Raw genomic sequence first — 22,772 nt, 5'->3', positions numbered from 1 at the left:
TTTTTACAGTTATGCCTTTTTTTCTTTGGAAAAAATTAAAACGAGACAGACACAGCAATCACATCAGTCCTACTCAGACACTTTTTCTGGCCCACAGTGATCTGTGGTGTTTGAGTAGAAAGCTCTCAGGCTGGTGCGCTGCCAAATAGCTCTTTTCCTTCTGCCTTCCCAGGCTCATTGGTTTGAGCCAAGCGTCCCCGGTGGTATTGGGCTGTAATTGCCGCATAGGTGCAGCCGTAGATAGCAGCGACCAACATCATGAGACACAGGACCCCACACACAACCCCAGTGATGATGACGGTGGCAACAGCATGACGCAGGTTGGCCGGCCTCGGCTTGGGTTTGAACTCACACTCTGAGAGGTCTCGTTCCCCTAAGCTGTGGTTTTCATGGGGCCTCGGGGCTGCCCCATGGGCAGAACTGGGCTGCTGAGTCTGCGAGGACCCCAGATCAGGAGCAGAAGGAGGGCAGGGCTGGTAGAGCTCATGAGGGATTGTGAGGAGGTCCTTTCCCTTCCAGGTGTCTGGTGACCTACAGATGACGCCATCTGTTATTCCGCCTTTGAAAAACAAAAGCAAAAGATGATAAGGAAGCCTTGACACAACTGAGTTCCAAAATCCTAAATTCTGCAAAAACTTAGGCAGAGGGAATTTATGAACTACTTTTTTTCCCCCCAGAGTCAAAGAATTTAACAACCATATTTTATGATTTTAGGATTTTCTAAATTGGCTAAATGCTAAAAATGCCACACACTAAATTGGCAATTACTTGCGACCAAGAATTCATTAGAAGCCAAGTTACCTTTACTAACGCTATATAAATGCTGCAGGGGAAACAATGCAAAAGCTGATGAGAAGAAGCACTGTGGGCCCACAGCAAGGGCACCGTTGCCCACGGCGTTCCTGTCCCGCGCTCCCCTAACGAGCCCCATCAGACAAAAAATCTTTTGTGCCTGAGCCCCACTGGAAATCAAAGAAAAAATAAAACAAATGTCCATTGTTGTGATGTTATGTGTTAATTGCAAAGACCCTGTGTGTGGACCAATACTATTCAGTGATGCCATATGGAGAGGTAGAAGGGTCTTTAGACATTTTGTGTATCCAAGGACTTGACAGCACTGTTAGTTTAGTTCATGCGATTAAGTATAATTAACGCGTCTCCTCAGGCCTTGAAACATTTACTACTTTGAGTACCCAACTTTCCAATGGGTTATTAAACCCAGTTTCCATTCCCTGTAAAGTGATTGATTTTTTTCAGGTGAGTGGATGACTATAGTTGAGGGGGGAGAGAGGGAGATCTAGATGATCAGTAATTTTTTTTTTTTTGAGACAGAGTCTTACTTTGTCACCCTCAGTAGACTGCCATGGTGTCACAGCTCACAGCAACCTCCAACTGTGGGGCTAAAGCAATTCTCTTGCCTCAGCCTCCCGAGTAGCTGGGACAACAGTGCCCGCTACAACACCCAGCTGTTTGTTGTTGCAATTCTCATTGCTGTTTTAGCTGGCCAGGACTGGGCTTGAACCGCCACCCTTGGTATATGGGGCTGGTGCCCTACCCACTGAGCCACAGGTGCCACCCAGATCAGTAATTTTTTTCTAGAAGGAGCACCAGACTAATGGGCTTTATTTTAGCCTACTTTGATCACTGATTTACTATTTTACTTTGGGGAAATAAACTTCTCTGAGTTTTTGGCTATGAAAATATATACCTAGCCCTCTCTGCCCAATCTCAGTTTTCCCACTACATTCACTGTTTCTCTACTTCTTCCTCCCTGAAGTGTCCTGAGGTCTAGGGAGCAGGCAGGGTGGCCCTTGGAGTGTTAGCTGGAAAGCCCTGTGATGGGGCAGAGCTACCTCATGGCCTCTGTCTCACTTCTCTGGGCCTGTCATTAAGACCTCCCCCAGGACAGCTGCCAACCCAGGCATTACTCTTAACAAAGTTAGGTTGGAGACTCTTAGTACACACAATAGGTAAATTAAGATATGAGACCAGAAAGACACTCACAGAGGTTGTCACTTCAACATTAGCCCCTTCTGTGGGATAGAATGTTGGAGTTTGGGTAATGCTTTCCCATTTATCCTATGTAAGTCTCATAAGACAAGTAAGTCCTAAGTGGCCCTGTAAGTAGGGGGCCAACCTGCTGTGTAAGGATTATCATGTGGCCCAGATACACCAGAGTTAGTGGCATGGTAAAATTCAACCTTTGCCCTTTTTGCTACCACTGAATCACCCACGACCTGAGTCTCTTGGGCCACTCCTCCCTTCTTAGGCAATACCTGGAGGTGAGAGTCTCAATACTAAAGCAACTTAACCAACAACAACAATGAAAAAAACGTTTGGCCTTTTCTGAGCCTCTGATTTTCTTGAGGCCAGTGGTGTGGAGCAGCTGCTCCTAGTGAGCCCACCATGTCATTGAGCTGTTCTGAGACTAAAGATCCTTGCTTCAAGGACCATTTCATTCCTCTGTACCTGGCCATCAGAGCCTTAGCCAGGGAGTTGTTTGCAGAGGCCAGAGAGACAGAAGTGAAGCAAGGGGCTTTGAGAAGTAGGAACAATATTGAACCTAGCCAAAGAACACTAACACTTTCACCAGGGGAAGAAAAGCCACCTGCTGTGGGACAGACAGCTTCATCCCTAACTTTTACCTAGACTGGGGATGGTTTATATAATCACTCCAGGCTTAAGCACTGTCTTTCTCTAGTTACAAACTTCCCCCCATATTAGAGTCAGAGCCATAGCCTTGGGACCCAGAGCCAAGGAAATCGCCAGGCTAGAGTCAGGGACATGGCTGGAAGGCAGGGGCTGCAGCTACTGAGAGCTCCGTATCCTATGCAGCTCTTCCTCAGCCAGGGCTCACCTCTGACCTCTCCACAACAGTCTCACAGGCCACTATGTCCTAGGCAAACCTGCTGCTTAAAGCGATAGGGTGCCACTCCCTTCTAGATTTGTGTACACAGACAGGACAGAGGCTCCAGCTTGCCAAGGCTCGTTGCTCTCTGAACACTAGTAGCTCTTAATCTCTATTTGGGGAAAAACTGGATTGAAATCTGGAGCCTGCACTTTACTTAGCTGTGCAGTTCTGGAAAGCTCCTGGGCCACACTGTGCCTCTGCTTCTCATCTGGAAAGTGGGAGACAGGGAAATAATGAAAGTTAACTTCCCAAGATTGCTCTAGGAACTCATCTGGATCAAGTAGAGCAAGTATTTAGCATACCACCTAGCCCAGAGGAGATGTGTAATAAAGTTAGCCCTTAGCATGGAGATGATTTGTTTACTTATAAAGAGAGAAAGAGAGGAATAATTATAAAAGCTATGGGCATGTTTTTTGTGGAGGAGATATTATTATACATTCACCAAAGCACATTGTTGGAGAAGGCCCACAGGAAGACTAAATTTTTCCAGTTTGGGGGGTCAGTTACAGGTCATGTGACTGAATTCTGGCCAGTTAAACCAATTCATTACACTTTGAGGCTCAAAACCCCTGATGGAATCCTCCATGAATTTTGTCCATGTTGGTGATGACCTTAGAGACCACAAAGTGAACTTGGTGGCATCACAAGCCAGAAGGGGCTTATATCCCTGAAGAACTGCACAGAATGCAGACCTGCCCACATTGCCCTTGGACTCTGACAGGAATGGTCAACAGATTTCTGCTGCATATGTAACAGAGGTCTGGAGCTGTCCATTATATCAATTAGCTTCTCCTGTCTAATGGCATTAGGATTTGCATTTGTTTATCTTTTTTTAAAAGAAGAGCTTTACTAATATCAGTTCCCTTACCTTGCCTACATCCAGTAATCTATAATAAAACTGTCACCCATGTTTGGCATCTATTTGAGTTTTTTTCTGGTTATCTTAGAACATCCGGGTCTTGTTACCCCAAATCAATTTTACCTTCCTCTGAAGAAAAGCTGTTAACTGTGCTGCAGCTCTGCCACCAGGGAGCCTTGCACTGCGTCACCAAATCTAGGAACCAGAATGGGCCCCAAGGACCCTTCAGCTTGATTTTCCATGTGGTCACACTGATCTAGTGAGGGGTATTAATTTGGGGAGAACTTTATCCATCCCATGTTGTTTCTAGGGCCCTAGTCCTCGGAACTATTTTTTTTTATTTTATCAAGAAATGTTCTTTTTTAGTGAAAATCATCTTTCTGTGATGGTCTTGGTTTATGCTTTTTATTTAATCCAGAAGACAGTAGCTCAAGCCTCTTCACCTCCAGATGTAAGAGTTTTATTTGCAACCTAGTGTAAGAAATAGGTTGCCACATTCTCTGGCTTCTGTGTAGGGTAATTTGAACATTGGCTGGTTAGTGACATGTTATTTGCTATTACAGCAGAACCTGTAGTGTTGATTGCTTCCCTACAATGATCACCTCCTTAAGTTGACTTAATTTTCATAGACTGGACATGCATGGCATGTGTTAATGTAGTAGGCCTAGTTCCTTATGTTGACCATCTCCTTATGTTGACCAGTCTGTTACAGTCCCTTGGGTGGTCACCTTACAGAGGGTTTACTGTATATGGTTGAGAAAAATTCTTAATTCAATATTGTACATTTGTACCCATGTTGTACCCTAACTCACTGTTCTTGGAGACCTCATATGATCATCCAGACTGTTGACTCCATGGTTTATGTCTATCGTTCTGACATCTTTCTGAGCTATGGTCTTTGATATATAACCTCCTACTTAACTACTCCCTGAGGATATGTAAGGGCCACCTCAGACTTGACATTCACCGACCAAGCTGAAGTCCTGACTGGGCACCCTTCAACTACTTTCTCCCCTCCCCAGTCTGCCCCTTCTCAGCTAAAGGCATCTCCACTTATCTGGTTACCAGAGCAGGACAACTCAAACAGAATTTCCCATAATTATGCTCCCCTTTTTGTTTTCCACCCAACATGTTAGCAATTTCTATCAGTATAGTATTCCAGATATCTCCCCAAATTTGCCTCTTCTCCCTACCCTAGTTTGAGCCTCCATCACCTCTTTGCTGGCCCCCTGAAATCCCCTTCTCCTTCCTTTTAAATTGTGAACAGATCATACCATTCTCCCGATGGAAGCTCGTGAAGAGCTTTCCATCCTAGTTGAAATTAAACGCAGACACCCTGGGCTGCCCTGTACACTGCTGTGTGATGGGACACCTGAGTCCTGTGAGGCCTTGACCACTCCCACTCTCCTCAAGTGGCTAGACACTCTGCTGTCCCTCTTTTTACCCCATAGGCAAGCCGAGCATCCTCCCTCATCAGGCCCTTGGCACCTGCTGTCCTCTCCCCCAGTGCTCTCGTGCTGGCTCCCTTCTCCTCATTATCTACCTCCTGCTCACTTGTGTCGCCTCCATGGTGAGGCCCCCACCGTCTGCCCTATCTAAAATGGGACCCTCAGTCCACCCCTCCCTCACCCCTTCCCCACCTCACTGTCTCCTTAGCACCCACTGTTATTTGAACATGTATCATTATTTAGCACCTTATTTGACATCTGTTTCTGCTACCAGGATGGAACCTCCATGATCATTAGTACTTTCTTGTTTACTGCTCTCCTCTCAGGGCTAGGACAGTGCCTGGCATGTAAAAGGCACTCAGGTATAGGAATGAAGGAATGGTGCTCAGAGTGAGGAGGAGTTAAGAACCGTGACTCAGAGGAAAGAAGGTAAGGCCAAGACAAAAAGCCAGGCCTTTCTTTCTCATCTGGACTTCTACTCGATGACCTTGGGCAATTCACTGAGCCTCTCTGAGCCTCCACTGCCCCTTGATGACAGGTGGTGGCAAACTTTTCTATAAAGATCCAGATAGTAACTGTTGTAATCTTTGCCATACAGTCTCTGTCACTTTGCCCTTACCAGGGAAAGCAGTAGTTCAGTATGTAATGAATGGGGATGTCTGTGTACCAGTAAAATTTTATCTATAAAAATTATAGGTAGGTAGGATTCAGCCCTGGGGCTGAGGTTTGCTCATGGGTGGTTTCGTTCATCTCTAATATTCTGGGGTTGCTTGCTTTGCTTTTGACATCAGGTTAAAGAAATTATCGGTAACTTGGGAGAGAAGCTCTATTGCAGCCCATTTCAGTAACAGTGTTATTTGCTAAAGCAGAAGGGAAGATTTATAGGTGTCAAACAAAGAGAAAAGTATTCTAAAGAAAGATAGCACTGCCTACAGTAGGATTACACTTGAAAATTAGAGTTTGGTGCCAGGAAGGGGTTGCATAGTTTGTTATTTAGGCGGTGATTAAACTTTTTCTTCCTTAAAGGCATATTCTCAGATAAGTAACTTCATGTTGTATTAATTAAATAAATGAAAAGTTATCTCTATGCATCATATCTATAGATGAATTTCAATACGATGAATTTTTAAACACCTTCTAATTACTCATTTGCCTCTTTTACAATACTATGAAATGATAATCAATGTGGAAAAGCTTAAAACCACCACATGCATACTACTAAAAATTCCTTCTAATGCAGAGAGCAGATGAAATTCATCCTGGGCTGGTAACGCACAAAGGGGGGTTTCCAAATAGACACTACTGACCTTTATAGATAAATTTCTCCAGCCAGAGTTTAAGACTGAGCAAGTGGCAATTGCATTTCCAGAGATTGCCCTTGAGAAGTAAAAGCCTCACACTGGGCATAGATTCTAGGAGTGCGCCATCAAGCTGCTGAAGCTGGTTGTGTTGAACTGCAAATACAGTTAGGTTCTCCCAGGGCCCGGCCAGGGATGTGGGAAGGTGGCTTATGTTGTTTGATGACAAATCGAGCTCCCTCAGCTGGGGGAGGGAATGGAAAAGTCTGCTTTCCAGGGAAAGCAAAGAATTCTGGGTTAAATTTAAAACCTGTAAGCGCTGAAGTCCGTTGAAAGCTTGGGGGGCCAGATTTGAAAGGGAATTGTTGGACAAGTTTAAGGTCATGAGCCATGGCACTGACCTAAATGCAAATGCAGGAAGCTGGCGTATCTGGTTGTCTTGTAAGTACAGTGTTCGAGTCTGAGCAGGTAAATCAGAAGGGATTTCAGCCAGACCCTGCTGGCTGCAGTCTACGAAATGTGTAGAGGGGTGACAGCGGCACTTGTCTGGGCATCCGTGGGCCACCTGGAGTAGGACAATCATGCTTGAAAGCACAAACAGTTCACCTATAACAGACAGAAAGAAATAGGGTTAGGAAGCAGTTTGTGAGGAGTATATCTGCATGTTTCCCCATTTCAATTCGCAGGTAATGTGATTCTGAGCCAGGTAACACCTCCTACAACCAGCACTCACCATCCTCGGTAGTGTCAGGCTGGACTGAATACATCCCAGGGTCAACAATTATTGCAGTCTCTGTGCTATTGTTGGAAGACTTGGGAAAGGTCTTTTCTCAATGCCTCAGTAATCAAAAGATGAAAGATTCAGGGTGTCAACTAGGAAAGTGAAAGAAATCTTCTGGGAGCACATGCCCTTTGTAGAATACAGCAGAATTATTTGGGGCCAGATGTGTAGCAAAGTGAGAGGAAATTTCAGATGTGTAGCAAAGTGAGAGGAAATTTCAGATGTTCCTATTTTTTAAAGGTATGCTCCAGAGCAGCACTGTCTAATAGAACTTTTGTAAGATGATGGAAATGTTCTATCTCTGCTGTCTGTACGGGAGCCAAGTAGCCATGCGTGGCTACTAAACTCCTGAAATGTGGCTACTGCAACCAAGGAACCAATGTTTATTTGTATTCAAGTTCATTAAATTTAAATAGGCACGTGTGGCTAACGGTTACTGTATTGCATGGGATGGGCCTAAAACATTCCTGCAAATTCATGTCCATCTTTGCAGGTGTAATTCCTGGCGTGATGATTATCTCTACTGCTTTTTTATTCAAGAGATTTTTAAAATGCAGAAAACACTAACGATAGTATAATAAGCACACATGTGCCAATAACACTTCTGTAAGTCATTCACAGGTTATCATCATTCCTTTATTTTTCTCTTAGAACTAGCAGAAGCAAATCACTACTTATGCAGTTGAACTCCCTTTGATTAGAGCCCAACTCGTGTTTTCATACATGAACTTCCTTTACCTCCACGGTTACTGATGTATCCCTCCAGACATTTAGAAATAATCATTAATAGTTACAACGGCCAACAAGCACATAGAGTGCATTTTGAGCCAGGTGTCACTCTCAGTGCTTTATATACTCTCTGTGTGTGTATGTACAGGTATGTATTTATTAACCTCATCACCTTGCAGATATGATTCTGTTAGTAACCCCATCTGAAAGGTAAGGATACTAAGCACAAAAAAGCCAAATCACTTGCCCAAGTTCACATAGATAGTGAGTAGCAGAGCTGAGACATCCAGGCCACCAGCCTCCAGAGTCTGTGACAGTTCTCCTCTGTGCTCCACTGCCTGTCGAATTCTCTCTCTCTCTCTCACCAGTTTTAAAATGTAACAGCAGTATAATCAATGGCATGTCTCATTCTGCAATTTGCTCTATTCCCTCAAAAGTTATCTATCTATCCACAGGAACACATAGCAAGCTAATTTCTTCCTTTTGACAACTCTAGAGTATTCCATGAAAAAAAAACATGCTAATTTAATATTTAATCACCTCCTTATTGAGGGGTATTTGAGCTGTTCTAGGTTATTATTATTATTATTATAAATGGTGCTGCAGAGAGCATCCTGGTGCAGACCTCTTTGTCTGTTCAGGAATATGGGAGAGGCCGCTGGAATCAAGAGGAATTTCCTTGTAGTGCTCAGAAAAGAAGTTGTGTTCACATTTCCTTAGATACTACTAATACATTCTCCAAAATAGCTATATAACACTCCCTTTTTCCCCTGAAACTGGAATTTTAAAATATGACAAACATCTGTCAAGGGTATCTTGTTAAATTGGTAGAGGAGTTCACAAGTTTACACAATGAAGGTCAAAACTTGAAATAGTTATCCCTCACAATGTGAGGCCTTGAGAGAGGTTTTTCTGTTTGTTCTGCCCCCTTGCTTTTGGCCTTCATGATAGAAATATACGGTGTGGCTGTCAAATGCGTTTGGACCTGTTCCCCTTTGTTCCTTGCATTCTCTCCTGATGCTAAGAGTGCTGTAGGAATGTTTGGAGAGCCTCTGGAGGAGATTCTTCTCAGTTTAACTTAGTTCAAGGGATGTAGAGCATCACCGTCCCTTTCCCCTTTCCGGAATATAAAAGAGAACCCTTGTTTTCCTGTATGTAATTCTGCAAATAATCTAAATGACTCCTTTCAAAGCCAAAACGTCTTAATAAACTGACACCCCTCGCCTTTCTGTGGGGCTCAAGCATTAATTAGTTCAGGAAATCAATTCTTAAAGCAAAGAACATGTCTCCCCCAGAATCCACTAATCTATTAATGAAAGGCTTGTCTTTCTGAGATTGTAGCCAATTTGTTTGTTTGTTCTCTGGTTCCACTCCCCCCACGAAGGAGTGATATATGAACTAGGCCTCTAAGCACCGTGTTGGCGAGGAAGTGGCCCGTGACATGGCCACTGTATACTCCCATCACTGCCGCGTACATTTGTCTCCACCCCTCCCTCTGCAAACAACACAGCACAAACAGACACTTCCCATGCTGAGACATTTGTCATATCCGTCCAGTCTTTTAAGAGAGACAACTTGAAATCAGGTCTCCCCCAGACACCTTTTTGAGAGGGATCTCATCAGTTTCTCAGCAGAGAACTCTTCTAAGGGGTGGGAACCACAGCTCACCTTTCATGACTGAGTCTCCACAGGCGTCCTTGTGACTGGTAACCCACCTTTCCTAACAACGAGCCTCTGAACAAACCAAAAGTGTGACACACTCGCAGTCCGGATTTTCACTCTGTTTTTGAATCCTGTTTGTGTTTTTCTTCAATGCAGCAAACAGTTGTCGCTTTCAAAAGACCTTGTATTTAAGCAGTCCTTCCCCTTGTCTCCATCTGGCTGGCCCAGTTTCCACAAGAGGATCTTTGGATTGTGCCCCCTTTTCTTTCTTAAAGTATTGGCCTCCCTGAGATCACCCCTGCCTTTCCCATCCAGACGACGAGCCACATAAAGAATGTTTGTCAAACTCCAGTGAACAGCTGTAGCATTCAAACATGACCCCAATGGCTCAGCCTTTTTGATTATTTAATCTGCTTGAAGTCCAGGGCACCAAAATAACACTGCCTTCTTAATCCGGTCGTGGCTCCTGAATTCTGTTGACTTATTAACCATGCTGTGTCAACCCTCATCGAGTTGGAGGGTGCTGGGTGGGGATCCTCGACCTGGGGGGCCTGCACCAGAGGCTGCGGAGTGTGTAATACGAGGACAAATTGGCCTGCTGGAGGCTGCCACGGCTGCACAGTCCACTTCTTTGGTCACTGGAAGCTTATTCAGCCAACATCCATGGGGATTAGCTGTGTTGACAGGGTCTTGATGCCCTGAAATTCATAGCCATGGTTTCCTTTAGTGGACATCACAACCTTCTTTCTGGGGCCACAAATACTTCTCAGCTGCCGGCTTGCTTGTTTGCTAGTTCCCCACCCCCCACCCCCATGAGCTGACCTTTTGGTTGACGTGACTTTAGAAACACTTCTCGATCTTTCATCCTTTCCCTGATGCTGAGGTCCTGGCCCTTTGCTCATTTTTCACATATGAAACAATAAAGCCGCTCCTGTGAGTATCGGGCGTCAGTGAACTGTGACTGTTCTCTAATTGAAGCTTTTGGGAATTTTCCCACCGGGGACTGGAACCGTTTCTTTGAATGTGCAAATCCCCTGCCATTTGCCGAGGCGGGGTTTCAATGCCTGAAGCTGCCCTTCTCTGACATGCCAGAATGCTCCACATACTCCTGTGACTATGGTGTGAGGTCAAACCCTTGCCTTTGTGTGAACTGCAGCCCCTGGCTTCTGGCAGTGTGATTCGGCAGGTGAGTGGGGCTCTGGACGCAGATGATCTGGGTATGGACTGCAGCTCCATCACAGCTGTGTCTCCCGCCAAGTGACTTGCCCACCTGGAGCCCCAACTGCTTGCTTGTTTTCTTGTCACCCAGGCATGGGGATAACAGGTCACCAGACTGTGCCGAGGGTTAGATATGGCAACATGTGTCATGGCCCACTGTCTTCAGAAATGTTCACAATTACCCATGAACATGCCTTCCAGGACTTGTGCGCTGCCAGCCTTTGAAGGGCAACCTTAACCCCAAAGCAGGAAGGAGTTCCTGAGTGCTTGGCTCCGCCTGCCACTCTGATGGTGCAGGGGGGAGAGTCTCCTTAGAAATGGATTGGGGCTATTTCAACAGCATGTACTTTGGGTGCCCCTTCCTCCCGTGGCCATGCCCCTTCCCACTCACAGAACCCAGTATACTCATCCAGCTCTTTCCTGCAAGTCCGCTTTCCCCAGCCTGCCACAGTTTGTCCTTCTCACCAATATTTTTTCAGAATCACAATGGGCAAAAGTCAGACGTAGGTGATGAAGTAGATCAGGTAAAAGGTTTCCTTTTTCTCGTTTTTGTTGTAGAGACAGAGTCTCTACTTTGTCACCCTCAGTAGAGTGCTGTGGCCTCATAGCTCACAGCAACCTCCAACTCCTGGGCTTAGGCGAGTCTCTTGCCTCAGCCTCCCAAGTAGCTGGGACCACAGGCGCCTGCTACAATGCCCAGCTATTTTTTTGTTGCAGTTTGGCCAGGGTCGGGTTTGAACCCACCACCCTCGATATATGAGGCCAGCGCCTTACTCACTGAGCCATAGGTGCCACCTGGTTTCTTTTTTCTTGGCTTATTTTTTTCTGAGACAGAGTCTCACTCTGTTGCCCTGGGTAGAGTGCTGTGGCATCACCATAGCTCACCGCAATCTCAAACTCTTGGGCTCAAGTGATCCTCTTGCCTCAGCCTCCTGAGTAGCTGGTACTACAGACACCCGCTACAATGCCCAGCTAGTTTTTCTATTATTAGTAGAGATGGGGAGGTCCCTCTTTTGTTCAGACTGATCTCAAACTCCTGAGCTCAGGTAATCTACCCTCCTTAGCCTCCCAGAGTGTTAGGACGGTGAATGGTTTCTTAAGAGCTAAGTGGTATCTTCCCTCTTTCCTATTTGTCTTTCTTCAGGTGTAAAGAATTTAATAATTTTTTTTTTTTGAGACAGAGTCTTGCTCTGTCACCTTAGCTAGAGTACCCCGCCATCAGCCTAGCTCACAGAAACCTCAAATTCCTGGGTTTAAGTGATCCTTCTGTCACAGCCTCCCAAGTAGCTGGGACTACAGGTACCAGCCACAATGCCCAGCTAATTTTTCTGTTTTTGTAGTAGAGATGGGGGTCTCAGTCTTGCTAGCGCTGGTGTCAAGCTCCTGAGCTCAAGCTAACCTCCTCCCTTGGCCTCCCAGAGTCCTAGGATTATAGGTATGAGCCACCATGCCTAGCCTTAATAATTTCTTGGTGATACATGACCATCCATGGCCCATGTATGGCATTTAGTTATTAATTCATTATAACATAACAAACTCCTGTGAACCTACTGCTCCCTCTAAGAACTAGAAAATTACCAAAACCTCATATGTACATGTGCCTCTCTTTCCCAGGCATCAGAAAACAGGTTTTGTGAAGGCCAGATAGTAAATATTTTAGACATGGAGGGCTGTATGGTCTGTAGGTTGCAACTACTCGACTCTATAGTTGTAGTACAAAAACAGCCAAAGGTAACACCTCAGCCTTGTGTGTCTATGCTCTGATGACGTCATGTAGAAGAGCAGGTGGAGGACTGGTTGGGCTCACGGGCTTGGGTCTACAAACCTGTACTATTCTGTCCTCTAGTTATTGCTATCATTACCTTATATCTGTCACCCATCCCCAGCTCCTGTGACCCAGCCAGATCATCCACATTTCTGTCTCCTCATCTGTGACCTGGGGGCATTGGATAGGATGGCCTTTAAGTCCCTCTTATGTCTAAAACCTTGTCATTGTGGTCAGGAAGCGTAATGAGCTTGAAAGGCCCTGTATTTAACTTATTTGAGGAAGGCTTGAACCGACAGAATTTTAAAGTCTCTTTTGGTTATAGTGGAACTATTTAGCTGTGTCCTGCAAGATCCCTCCTAGGGATCAGGTCTCTTAGACTCAGAGACCTGAAGAAGATGACTCCAGCCCAGGTGACCACGGGAGGCCAGCGTACCTGCAGAGGACTGCAGGCAGTCAGGGCAGCTCTGGTCACAGCCAGGCTGTGCAGCAAAGTGGACAAGCACAATTTTGTGCTGCTTATCCCCTAAAGCTGTGTGTGATCCTGGACAAATCCCAGGCACGTGCTCTGAGCCTCACCTTCCTAGCTGTAGACACAGATGATACCCACCTCACAGGGGCTAGGGAGGATCAAGTGCATAGCTCAAGTCTGGTGGAGCAAATGATCAAAAGTGGCACCTTCTGCAGTGGTGTGTATTTGTAGACCTCAAGGAGTCTGAGCTGCCTGCCCCCATCTAACTCTGCAGGCTCAAGAAACCCCACAGCCCAGGGGCTCCTGGGAGCAGCTGCTTACTGCCCAAGGGGCATCTTCGGTTCTGTTTTACTCCTGCTGACTCTAAGGGCAGTTAAAAGATGGCAGTGCACACATGGACTGGAAGGCTCCTGGACGCATTGAAGGGCTTTGGTTGCGAAAGCTGATTGATTTATTCCATCTGACCTCGGCCAAGAGAACAAAGGGAGGGTGTGTGATATGCATGCTAATGTGGGCAGAGCCTTTCTCCCGCCCTCCCTCACTCTTTCCCATGGTGAGCCAGATCCAAAAGGTGGCAAGACAACTATAAAGAGTAACAAGGAGAGATGCTAAATGTCAGCTAAGAGCTAAGGCCAAAGCCATTCCCTAGAAGGGAGGACTACACAGTGAGGGGTTCCTGGCACCATGTCCTAGCAGGACCCCAGTTTTCCACATGGAAACTATTATGACAGCTTCAGATACACCCCCAGAGTAATACTGTGGTTATCATCACGTTCAGATTTCAAGAATATCCCAGCTTCTAAGATGTACTCTTTTGCCCATTTTAAGTCAGAGTGTTTTTTAATATAAGTAGGCCTATTTAAAATTTCACTTCCCATGAATTAAAAAAAAATGAATAACAATTATTAACCCTTAAAATTGATGATGTGTTGAAAGCCAGCATGTAATAACTCATTCTCCCGGCCATATTAGATAGCTATTTAAAAAGAATAAGTTAGAACTAACCATACCTATCTGGGAGGATTTTCATAATAAATTGTTAAGTGAAATGAAGCAATTTGAATAGCAAGTATGTTGTATAATCCCATTTATTTTGCAAAAAAAAAAAGTTATAGGAGGAATTAACCTATAATGTGCATTTATTTGTCTGAAGCAGGAATTAGTAGGAAAGGGCAGTCACCAAACTGATAATAATGATTACTTGAGGGTGGGAGAGGCCGATTTAAGAAAAAGAGTAGAAATTTAACTTTTTCTATTTATACTTTTGCATATTCAGCTTGCTAGAAGACACGAGTTCATTTAAGTAGCTGGTAGAGACACATTTCATTGATTGGAATATTTGAGATGGCTTAGCCTCTAATGACTAGCTAAGTTCTATGTGTAAATGTAATGTGCCTGGAGTTTGTCTCCCCTCACGCCAAGAGGATTAGCCCCACAGGTAAGAGCTGTCTTTCTCTGCCAAGGGGTCTCTGCATGTGACAAGACCTGATCTCAAATATGAGGATTTTCCCCACTGTTCATGTGTGATTTGGTAAAATCATAGCAAAGTGCTCCTCCATCCCTGTCAGCGGCTGCCCATCCAAAGCATGTGCTGTGGAGATCTGATGCCGGGGAGGCAGCCAGGCCCGGTGACAGCTGCAGTGCTGGTCATGGGGAGAAGGCCCTTGGCACCACCAATCTGCAGAGAAATTTCATTTGGTCATGGGGGAAATTTGGCATGTGGAAGCATGGGAATAATAGTGAACATATTTCCCTGGGAATTGTGGATGACAAAATGGCACCCATGTATAAAGTTTGTACAGAGCTATTTAAAGCTTCAATATTATCTTCCTTCACTCCTTTTCTCTCTCACTCCCTCCCTCCCTTCCTTCCTTTCTTCCTTCCTCCCTCTCTCCCTCCCTCTCTCCCCATCTCCCTCCTTCCTTTCCTTCCTCCTCTTCCTCCTTCCTCTCTCTCTCTCTTTATATATATATATATATATCTTTGGACTTCTTATAAGACAGAAAGCAAGAAAACTAGGAATAGATTTTTAAATGACAATCCTATCAGTCATTTATTTAGTGCTTATAATGGGCCAGATATTGCTAAAGATTTATATTAAAGTCACACTAGCTATTGTCACAAATAAACCCCCAAATCTCAGTAGTTGACCCCAACGGCCTATTTGTTGCTCTTAACAGTCTAGTTCAAGTTGGCAGAGGCTGGGCTCTGTGCAGTGGGCAGGGGCTGGGCTCTGTGCAGGGACCCCGGCTTCTTCCATCTTGGGGCTGTGCCTCCTCTTGTTTCTCAGAGCCCTCTCCATCAGCTGGCTGATGGGGGATGAATGAAAATGAAGATGAGGTGTAGGCTAGGCCTGACCACTGCAGTTCCTATTCCACTGGCCAGGATGAAACCACATGATCATATCTAAAGGAATGGAGGCTGGGAAATGTCTAGCAGTGTGCCTCGGGAGAAGAGGAGATGTACCTTCTGGAGATTATTTGTAGTCTGCCTCCACATTTTATTTGCTTTATCTTAAAGATAGCAACAGAACTCTAGCCTCTAAGTTTTAAGCAACCTCTTTTGTTTCTTCCCATAGTTTCTATGATACCCACATAGTACGTTTATTAAATAAATGCTGAATGAATGAATTAGGCTATTACTGTTACTTTTGCTATAAGTCATGAAGAGGAACAGAGAGGTTAAGGAACCTGCCCAAGGTCTCCAGCATGTTTATCGCAAACACATGGACTGTGAGTTCCCAAGATAGGCACTCATTCAGGGAACCCATAGTTTTATTCATTGTATGCCCTACGGTCATTTTTTTTATACCACCCATTCTTTTAGCATTAAGCTGTAAATGTAATTATCTGAAAGTTCTGACTCAGAAGACGGACATGTTTTCCTTTTGAGCTGCTCAGTGGAGAATGAAGACTGCGATATGACCTGTCTAGGGAGAAGAGGGAGGGAGGGCGGTATGTTCCCGTCCTTGTTTTTTCTTGCCCTTTTGATAAGGTAAACATTCAGGTTCAAGGGAACCTAGGGTCATTCATTTTACTGAATATGAGTATCTGCAGAGTTTAATCTCCCTTTTAGCACTCCTTAAGTGGTCTGATAAAATTAGTGGATTTGTGGATGTGATATAAAATCAGGGGAACAGTGAGTTTGAAATATACGCCCCCCCAGGCCCCCTAAAGCTAAGGAAGACATTGGCCAAAATGTTTGAGGCTGCTTTCCAGAGTCCACATGTCCACAGAGCCTGGGGCTGAGCTAGGTTCTATAGGGACTAGAAAAGACATAGCATGCTGGCTTTTGGCCTGCAAAAAGCTTACCAGTTTGTAGGGTGCTTATTTAGGATATCAGAGATGATGCTGCTGATCTCATCACCTTGAACCTGTTACCCATGAGAAGAGTGCGTGTGATTTTGTTTCTGACAATACCGTCCAACTCTCAGGGAACCCTTAGAAGTCCTTGCTGGGGGGCCCTTCAGATGGCAGCAGAGATGGACCAAGATGCATTTGGGGGATCCATCCACCCTGCAATGTCAGGTTTAGAGGAAATACAGACTTCCTATTCCAATATCTTCCCAACTCCAGCCTCCCAACACTTGGTTTTCCTGCACACAGGATGTCTGTAAAGATGAAGATGTATTTCAGATAAGTCTGATTAAAGGTAATTAGTGAGCTCATGTGGCTGGTGGAGTAAACATAGACAGATGCAGGTTGACATAAAGCTAGTGAAAGAAACAGAAGGATCAAGAAACATGGCAACTTAGGAAGCTGGGCCAAGGCCTTGTGCTGACACGATGTTTTACTTAGATCTTTTGATTGGCTACTTTTGTCCCGGCCCCAAGAATATAAATTGGAATCAAATTCATGTTCATGTTTGATTGTTTACTTATGTTACACATAAAATGAGTGTTTTGTGCAGTATTTCTTCGTGAAGTTTTATTTGCTTTTGTACATTATGATAGTCCAGTTTCTGTAATAGATTACAATGTATGTTTCATATTTTTAAGTTATAGCTTAGTGCGTGTATGTTGTGATGCAATAATGAATCTATTTTGCTTTTTTTCTGTTTGAAGTTTGCTCTGTATTAATTCTTTGGCATACATAGTTTGAAAATGTTCTGGAAAACACAGTTGTCTTAAGCAAGACCTAGATTATAACCCACCAATTAATAATACACCCTAAGCTTTAGGAATCCCTTTTGTGGATCCAGTTTCATCTGTCTCACCATCTCATTTTAGAACACTGTCCCTGCTATAAACATGGAATCTGGAGTGAAACCACATAGGCTCAAATGTGGCCTCCAGCACTGACTGGCATTGTGACCTTGGATGAGTTATTTAACCACCCCAATTTTCAATTTTGTTATCTGTGCAAAGAAACCCAGTTTGCAGATTTGTGGGGAGAGTCAGTCTCTTGGCTCATGGCTGATGTACAGGAGCTAGTACCATCTCTACCACGGTATCTGTATGGCATGTATCAGCTAGATGTTTAGAATGCATCTGCTTGAACAAAACCAGGTGAGTTTAATGCAAAGGAGTGTCTTGTCTGTGGATGGAGTTCACCATCTTTTTGGAGTATAAAGCATGTGTGTGAGCGTGTTTGCCTCGCATTAATTGCAATCTCTGTGAATTGGAGCCGTGCATATTTCTGCTTGTCATCCAAAGAGCTCCACAAAGGAAAATTGCTTGTTAGTCACAGCACCACAGTCTTCGTGTGGGACTTGATTAGTAAAATGCAAGCCCTTGCCGTGGCTTTGCTGCAGCCTTGTCGGGGATTGTAACTTCCCATTCTGGCCCTGAAGTGCTGGTCTCATCCTTTCATTTAATTCGTGAATTCCACAGTGGGCCACCTACTATGTGCTGGTGCTTTTATTTTTCAAGGTTTGCCTGCGGCTCTCTCCCCTAGTCGTCCCTATAGTAGGAGGCCCTCTTCCCCATCCTTGCATAATTAGGGAAAGCGTGTAGTCATCTCCCCAGGGCTGCTCAGCTTTCATCGTGAGGCATGACTATCAGACTTGTGAGGTTGATAGGAGTGGAAACATTTGTGTTCAACAAGCAGGCTCCTTTATGTGTTGTCAACATTTCGTTTGTGATTCTAATGAGGGCTGAGGAGAAAATAAACTCAGTGTACTGCACTCACTGCTGGAGCCGATGTTTATAGTTCCTCCCCATGGCCTGGAGGAGCTCCTCCCAGGAAGGCATTTGGAAACGGAGCAGAGCTGCCATGGGGGGAGCAGCGTGGGCCAGGACTTCTGAGACACTGGCATTTCTCTGCTTATAGAAGCTTTCAGTGTCTCCTGAAGGTGAGAATACCCTCATATAAAAATAAGGAATACTACAGGGACCCCTTTGTCATATATTATTTCTTTATTAAAGAAGCATCTACTGCGTTCTTTACTAAAGAAGCTTTGTGTTTGGGGATATTACAGGCATCAAAATAAGATACAATTCTCTAAATGGACCTAGAGTCCATATGGCCACTACAGTCGAGAAGAGAGATAGTTATCCTATAGCCATGGAGATACAATCATCCTCATTACACAAGGGGGATTGGTTCCAGGACTCCCGTGAATACTAAAATCCCTGCATACTCAAGCCCTATGGTTAGCCCTGTGGAACATGCATCTAGAAAAAGCCAGCCCCCGTTGGTGTGGGTTTCACATCCCATGAATATTGTATTTTTGAGTCTGAGTCTAAGTGGACCCATGAAGCTCAAACCTGTGTTGTTCAAATGTCAACATGAAAAGTGACATGGAAAGTGCTGGGTAGGGAGGTAGGTGGTGCTGTAAGAGAATACAGTCAGAGAATTTGGCTTGGGAGTTTGGGGCAGACATCCCTATGGATATCATAAGCAGGCTGAAATCTGTAGTACATGTTAGAGTTGCTGCAGGGAGGAGAAGGGATGAAGGCTATTCCAGGCAAAGGCAAGCCGTGCTAGGCTGAGAGGCCAGAGAGATGTGCAGAACCCTGGGGAATATTGGGAGGCCAGTATGTTTGCAACCTTGAGAGTGAGGGGAGAGCCTGAGTAAGCAGGTGCTGGAGAGAGGTGACAAGGCTGATTGCTTGGTTCCCCCAAACCATCTTCCACATTAACTTTATTAATATTGAAAAGGATTGTCACATGGGCACACATACACACTTTTGCAAGAATGCTTCTGTCTGGTGTTTGGGTAAGGATTACAACCTTGTGGCATACCTTGCAATGTACTTTTGGGGGTGTCTGTTCGCTCTTCCACCATCTCACCATAACCTGAGAGATATCTGGCTGTACACTTCATGGAGGAGGTAGAGAGGGTGGTGATTTTGCAAGCATTATGAACTCTCAGTACATGTTTACAAGATCCTGAGCTTTACATAGAGTTTTCAGTTGTGGGAAAATGTGTTATGCTCATACCCCAGGACTAGCAGAAAGGGAGAAGTTGCATCATCACTGCACAAGTGCCCGAGTCCAAGGCTCTGAGGCTACCTGGTGGAACAGAAGTTTTCCTCCTGTGAGTTTGTGTTTATGTTAGTTGGATGCAACACCCAGCAGACCAGGGGTGGCATATGAGTATTTATACCCCACTGCTTCCTCATTCAGTAGCCCTTAGGGCTGGCCATGGCCTTAGAATCCTTTCCAGTCCAGTGTTTGAGACATTAGATAACCAACTGGTTGCACCACATTAACATAAGCCTGCCCGCTGTTCCAGTAGTAGATCCTTGCCTTTTACAAAGTGGACTAACCTAAGTGGCCCTGAAGTCTATCATAACAAGTGCTAAGTGCCATTTTGCTGAGGAAGGTTTGAATGGGCCCTCAGAAGCTACTGACCAAGCCCTGTCACCTACCCTTATTTCCCGCTTCTACACCTTGATGTAAACATGATTTCTTCTCCTTGTCCTCATGAACATAGTCATATGGTATCTACAGTGATAAAAATAATTCTTCATTTGTAAAAATGACCTTCAAATGAAAGCCAAAATTTTAGAACATGTTGAAAAAGATGTTAGGTGATGATCTGTGCATTTGCATGGAAGACTTTGGGCTCGCATTAGAAATTTGATTCCAAAAAAGTCAGGGATGGCGTAGGCATTCTCTCTTTGAATTTGGGTATATGGATGGTTCCTGTTAGTTTGCCATGAATGTTGGGTTTTCCATGAGTGCTGGGTTAGCCATGAGCCTCACTAAAGTCCTTCTGTAAGAATATGTCTAAGACAATGAAGTGCACAGCCCGAGGAAGTTGATCTGAAAGGGTAATACATGGTGCAGAGCCAACTGGGACCAGGAGGAAACTGTGATGGGGGGTGATGAGACATCATTGCTTAATAGCTTGTTCCCCATTTAGCTTTTCCTCCATTTAGAAATCCAGTTTGATTGACATGGTGCAGCCCTAAATTCTCAGGGCTGAGCCACCACGTCTAAAACTCATAGAACCCTCAAAAGGTCTCAGACATGGGGTGCTTTACAGGGAAATAATCGTGTCATTCCTTCACAATTCCATGGGGGGAATTGTAGTAGAACCTCCTACACTGACCACCTCCTTAAGTTGACCTAATTTCTGTAGACTGGACATGTACCACATGTACCTATTAGAACAGAAGGCCTAGTTCTTTATGTTGACCATCTCCATATGTTGGCCAGTTTGTTACAGTCTCTTGGGTGGTCAACTTACAGAGGTTCTGTTGTAACTATCTTCTAGATCAGTTCTCAACCTAAGGGTCACAACTCCTTTGGGGGTCGAATGACCCTTTCACAGGGGTCGCCTAAATACATCCTGCATATCAGATAGTTACATTACGATTCATAACAGTAGCAAAATTGCAGTTATGAAGTAGCAGTGATAATAATTTTATGGTTGGGGGTCACCACAACATGAAGAAATGTATTAAAGGGTCGCAGCATTAGGAAGGTTGGGAAACACTGTTCTAGATCTTATGAAAGAAAAAAATTGAAATTTGAGAGGCTTACTTGCCCAAGTTGACGATTCATAAGAGGTAGATCTGGGACCTGAACCCTGGTCTGCCTGACTTCAAGGCCTTTGAACTAGTGTGCACTTTTATCTCATCTTATTCTTCCCAGTCCCTTCTTCTTGCATCTGGGGGAAAACAAAAGAAGGACCCTGCAAGAACATTATTAGCCCAAACGAAGCAGACTTGGGGGGAATAATCGATCCATCTCTACTCACAAAGATGCCTACCCCTGTAGGTTTTCACTGCCCATTGATTCTGGGAGCCCAGGGCCATGGGGAGACAAAGACAGCCTGGCTATCTGCTTGCTGAGTCCCAGACTGGGGAAGCATTTGGGGCGGGCGGTGGGGAAGGCACGGCATTTGGTGCAGAGTTAGCACTAATCTGGCTCACCCCCCAGAACACAGCTATCAGTCAGATCTGGGACATATTTGTCATGGCTGCTCCCCTGTTCAGAAGCTGCCCCCTCAGGCCCACCCTCTCTCCATTACTGCGCAGGAAGGAGAGAATTCCCTTTGATCTGCAGACCAGTAGCAGAAGCATGGCATTTCACGGGCCTGCTCCTGCCCTCCACACAGGCAATTGTTTGGACAACCATTCGAACAAACCCCTGGGCCACGCTTGTATTAGAGTATCCAGATTCTTAAGAAAGACCATGCCCTAGAAAAAAGTAGAAGTGGAATGGCCACTTCCTTCCCGTGGAAAAATTCTAGACCATAACACAGGGGAAAGGATGCTACTGGGACTCACATCTGAGCAGATAAGCATCTCAAAAAGAAGAATGGAAGATGCAAGGGCAGGGCTGAGCTTGCAGCCTTCCCACTGGCTGCGGGGCACACACTTCTGTGGCTGGGAGAGAATCACACTCACCATGCTGGTTTCCAGTCTCCATTCCCAACTCAGTGCCCCCACTAAAAGGCATTTGCCTTGGAAATAGATTAGCTAACTTTTGAGATATGTGCATAGTTTCAAAAGAAAGACAGGTAGCTCTTGGAAGATTATGACTATTTCCTACTTACCCTCCTTGAGAAAGGAAGGTTTTTGAGTCAAGCAATTCTGAATAGGGGATGTATGTCTTTTAAGAATATATTTGGTTTCCCTGTAGTATAGTATACTTTGATGTATTAAAATACAACTCACCCCACTCAAATTACTGCCTCACTGCCTAATGCTGTAAAATTAAACTATTCCTTGCTGATATTTTATTAAGCTCCACCAGCATTTCAGACACAGACATCTCGCAGAGTTTCAGGCCATATGTTTTATGCGCTGTCAGGGTGAACTCTGACATCAGTCCATGCACCCCCACCCCCACATCTTTATACAATGCAGCATTTTCAAAAACTTTGCTACAGGCCACTCCCAAAATGTCACTACTGGAAGTAAACATCACTGGTTTTATGTGTATGAATGCCTAAAAGGACCAAAAACTAACCTCCCAAAAGATTGTTTTATGAAAAGTCCTTGTCCCTGGATATCACTTTGGCATGTATTCTGTGCTTGTTATTATCGAGGGCGTTTTTTATGTGTGTGTGGAAGAAGGGAGGCTTTTCTTGGTGGATTTTTTCTGAAACCCATATGCAAAGAGGGCATACATTTATGCACAATGCGTTCTCCTCTGTAGCAGGGAGCCCCAGATATCTGTATGTTTGATTTTGAAAAATAAAAGGATATAGCCATAAATGCCGATCCTCTT

At 44.7% G+C, this 22,772-nt stretch overlaps 2 protein-coding genes across 2 annotated transcripts in view; one reads left to right on the top strand and one right to left on the bottom strand.

The window, feature by feature from the left end:
• CACNA2D3 (calcium voltage-gated channel auxiliary subunit alpha2delta 3) overlaps positions 1 to 22,772 on the top strand; it is an 876,027-nt gene that overhangs the window by 740,038 nt on the left and 113,217 nt on the right. The window lies entirely within an intron of this gene.
• On the bottom strand, positions 23 to 9,723 carry LRTM1 (leucine rich repeats and transmembrane domains 1). The gene is made up of 3 exons (XM_003781697.1): positions 9,695 to 9,723; positions 6,526 to 7,122; positions 23 to 559 (listed from the first exon to the last, which is right to left on the bottom strand). Exons 1-3 carry the CDS (start codon positions 9,699 to 9,701, stop codon positions 126 to 128), a joined length of 1,038 nt encoding a protein of 345 aa, XP_003781745.1. The 5' UTR covers positions 9,702 to 9,723; the 3' UTR covers positions 23 to 125.

This window comes from Otolemur garnettii, unplaced genomic scaffold (genome assembly GCF_000181295.1).
Source record: "Otolemur garnettii isolate 467f Iridium unplaced genomic scaffold, OtoGar3 scaffold00002, whole genome shotgun sequence".
In the NCBI taxonomy this organism is placed as follows: domain Eukaryota; kingdom Metazoa; phylum Chordata; class Mammalia; order Primates; family Galagidae; genus Otolemur; species Otolemur garnettii.
The sequence above is the reverse complement of the archived record's forward strand: the minus strand, read 5'-3'. Positions and strand labels throughout refer to the sequence as shown.

What these genes read in the sequence shown, in the direction of transcription:
- LRTM1 (XM_003781697.1), bottom strand. An exon ending in GGAGAAATTTATCTATAAAG is followed by an intron (nt 560 to 6,525) that starts GTCAGTAGTGTC and finishes TGTTTTTCAAAG; the next exon opens with GCGGAATAACAGATGGCGTC.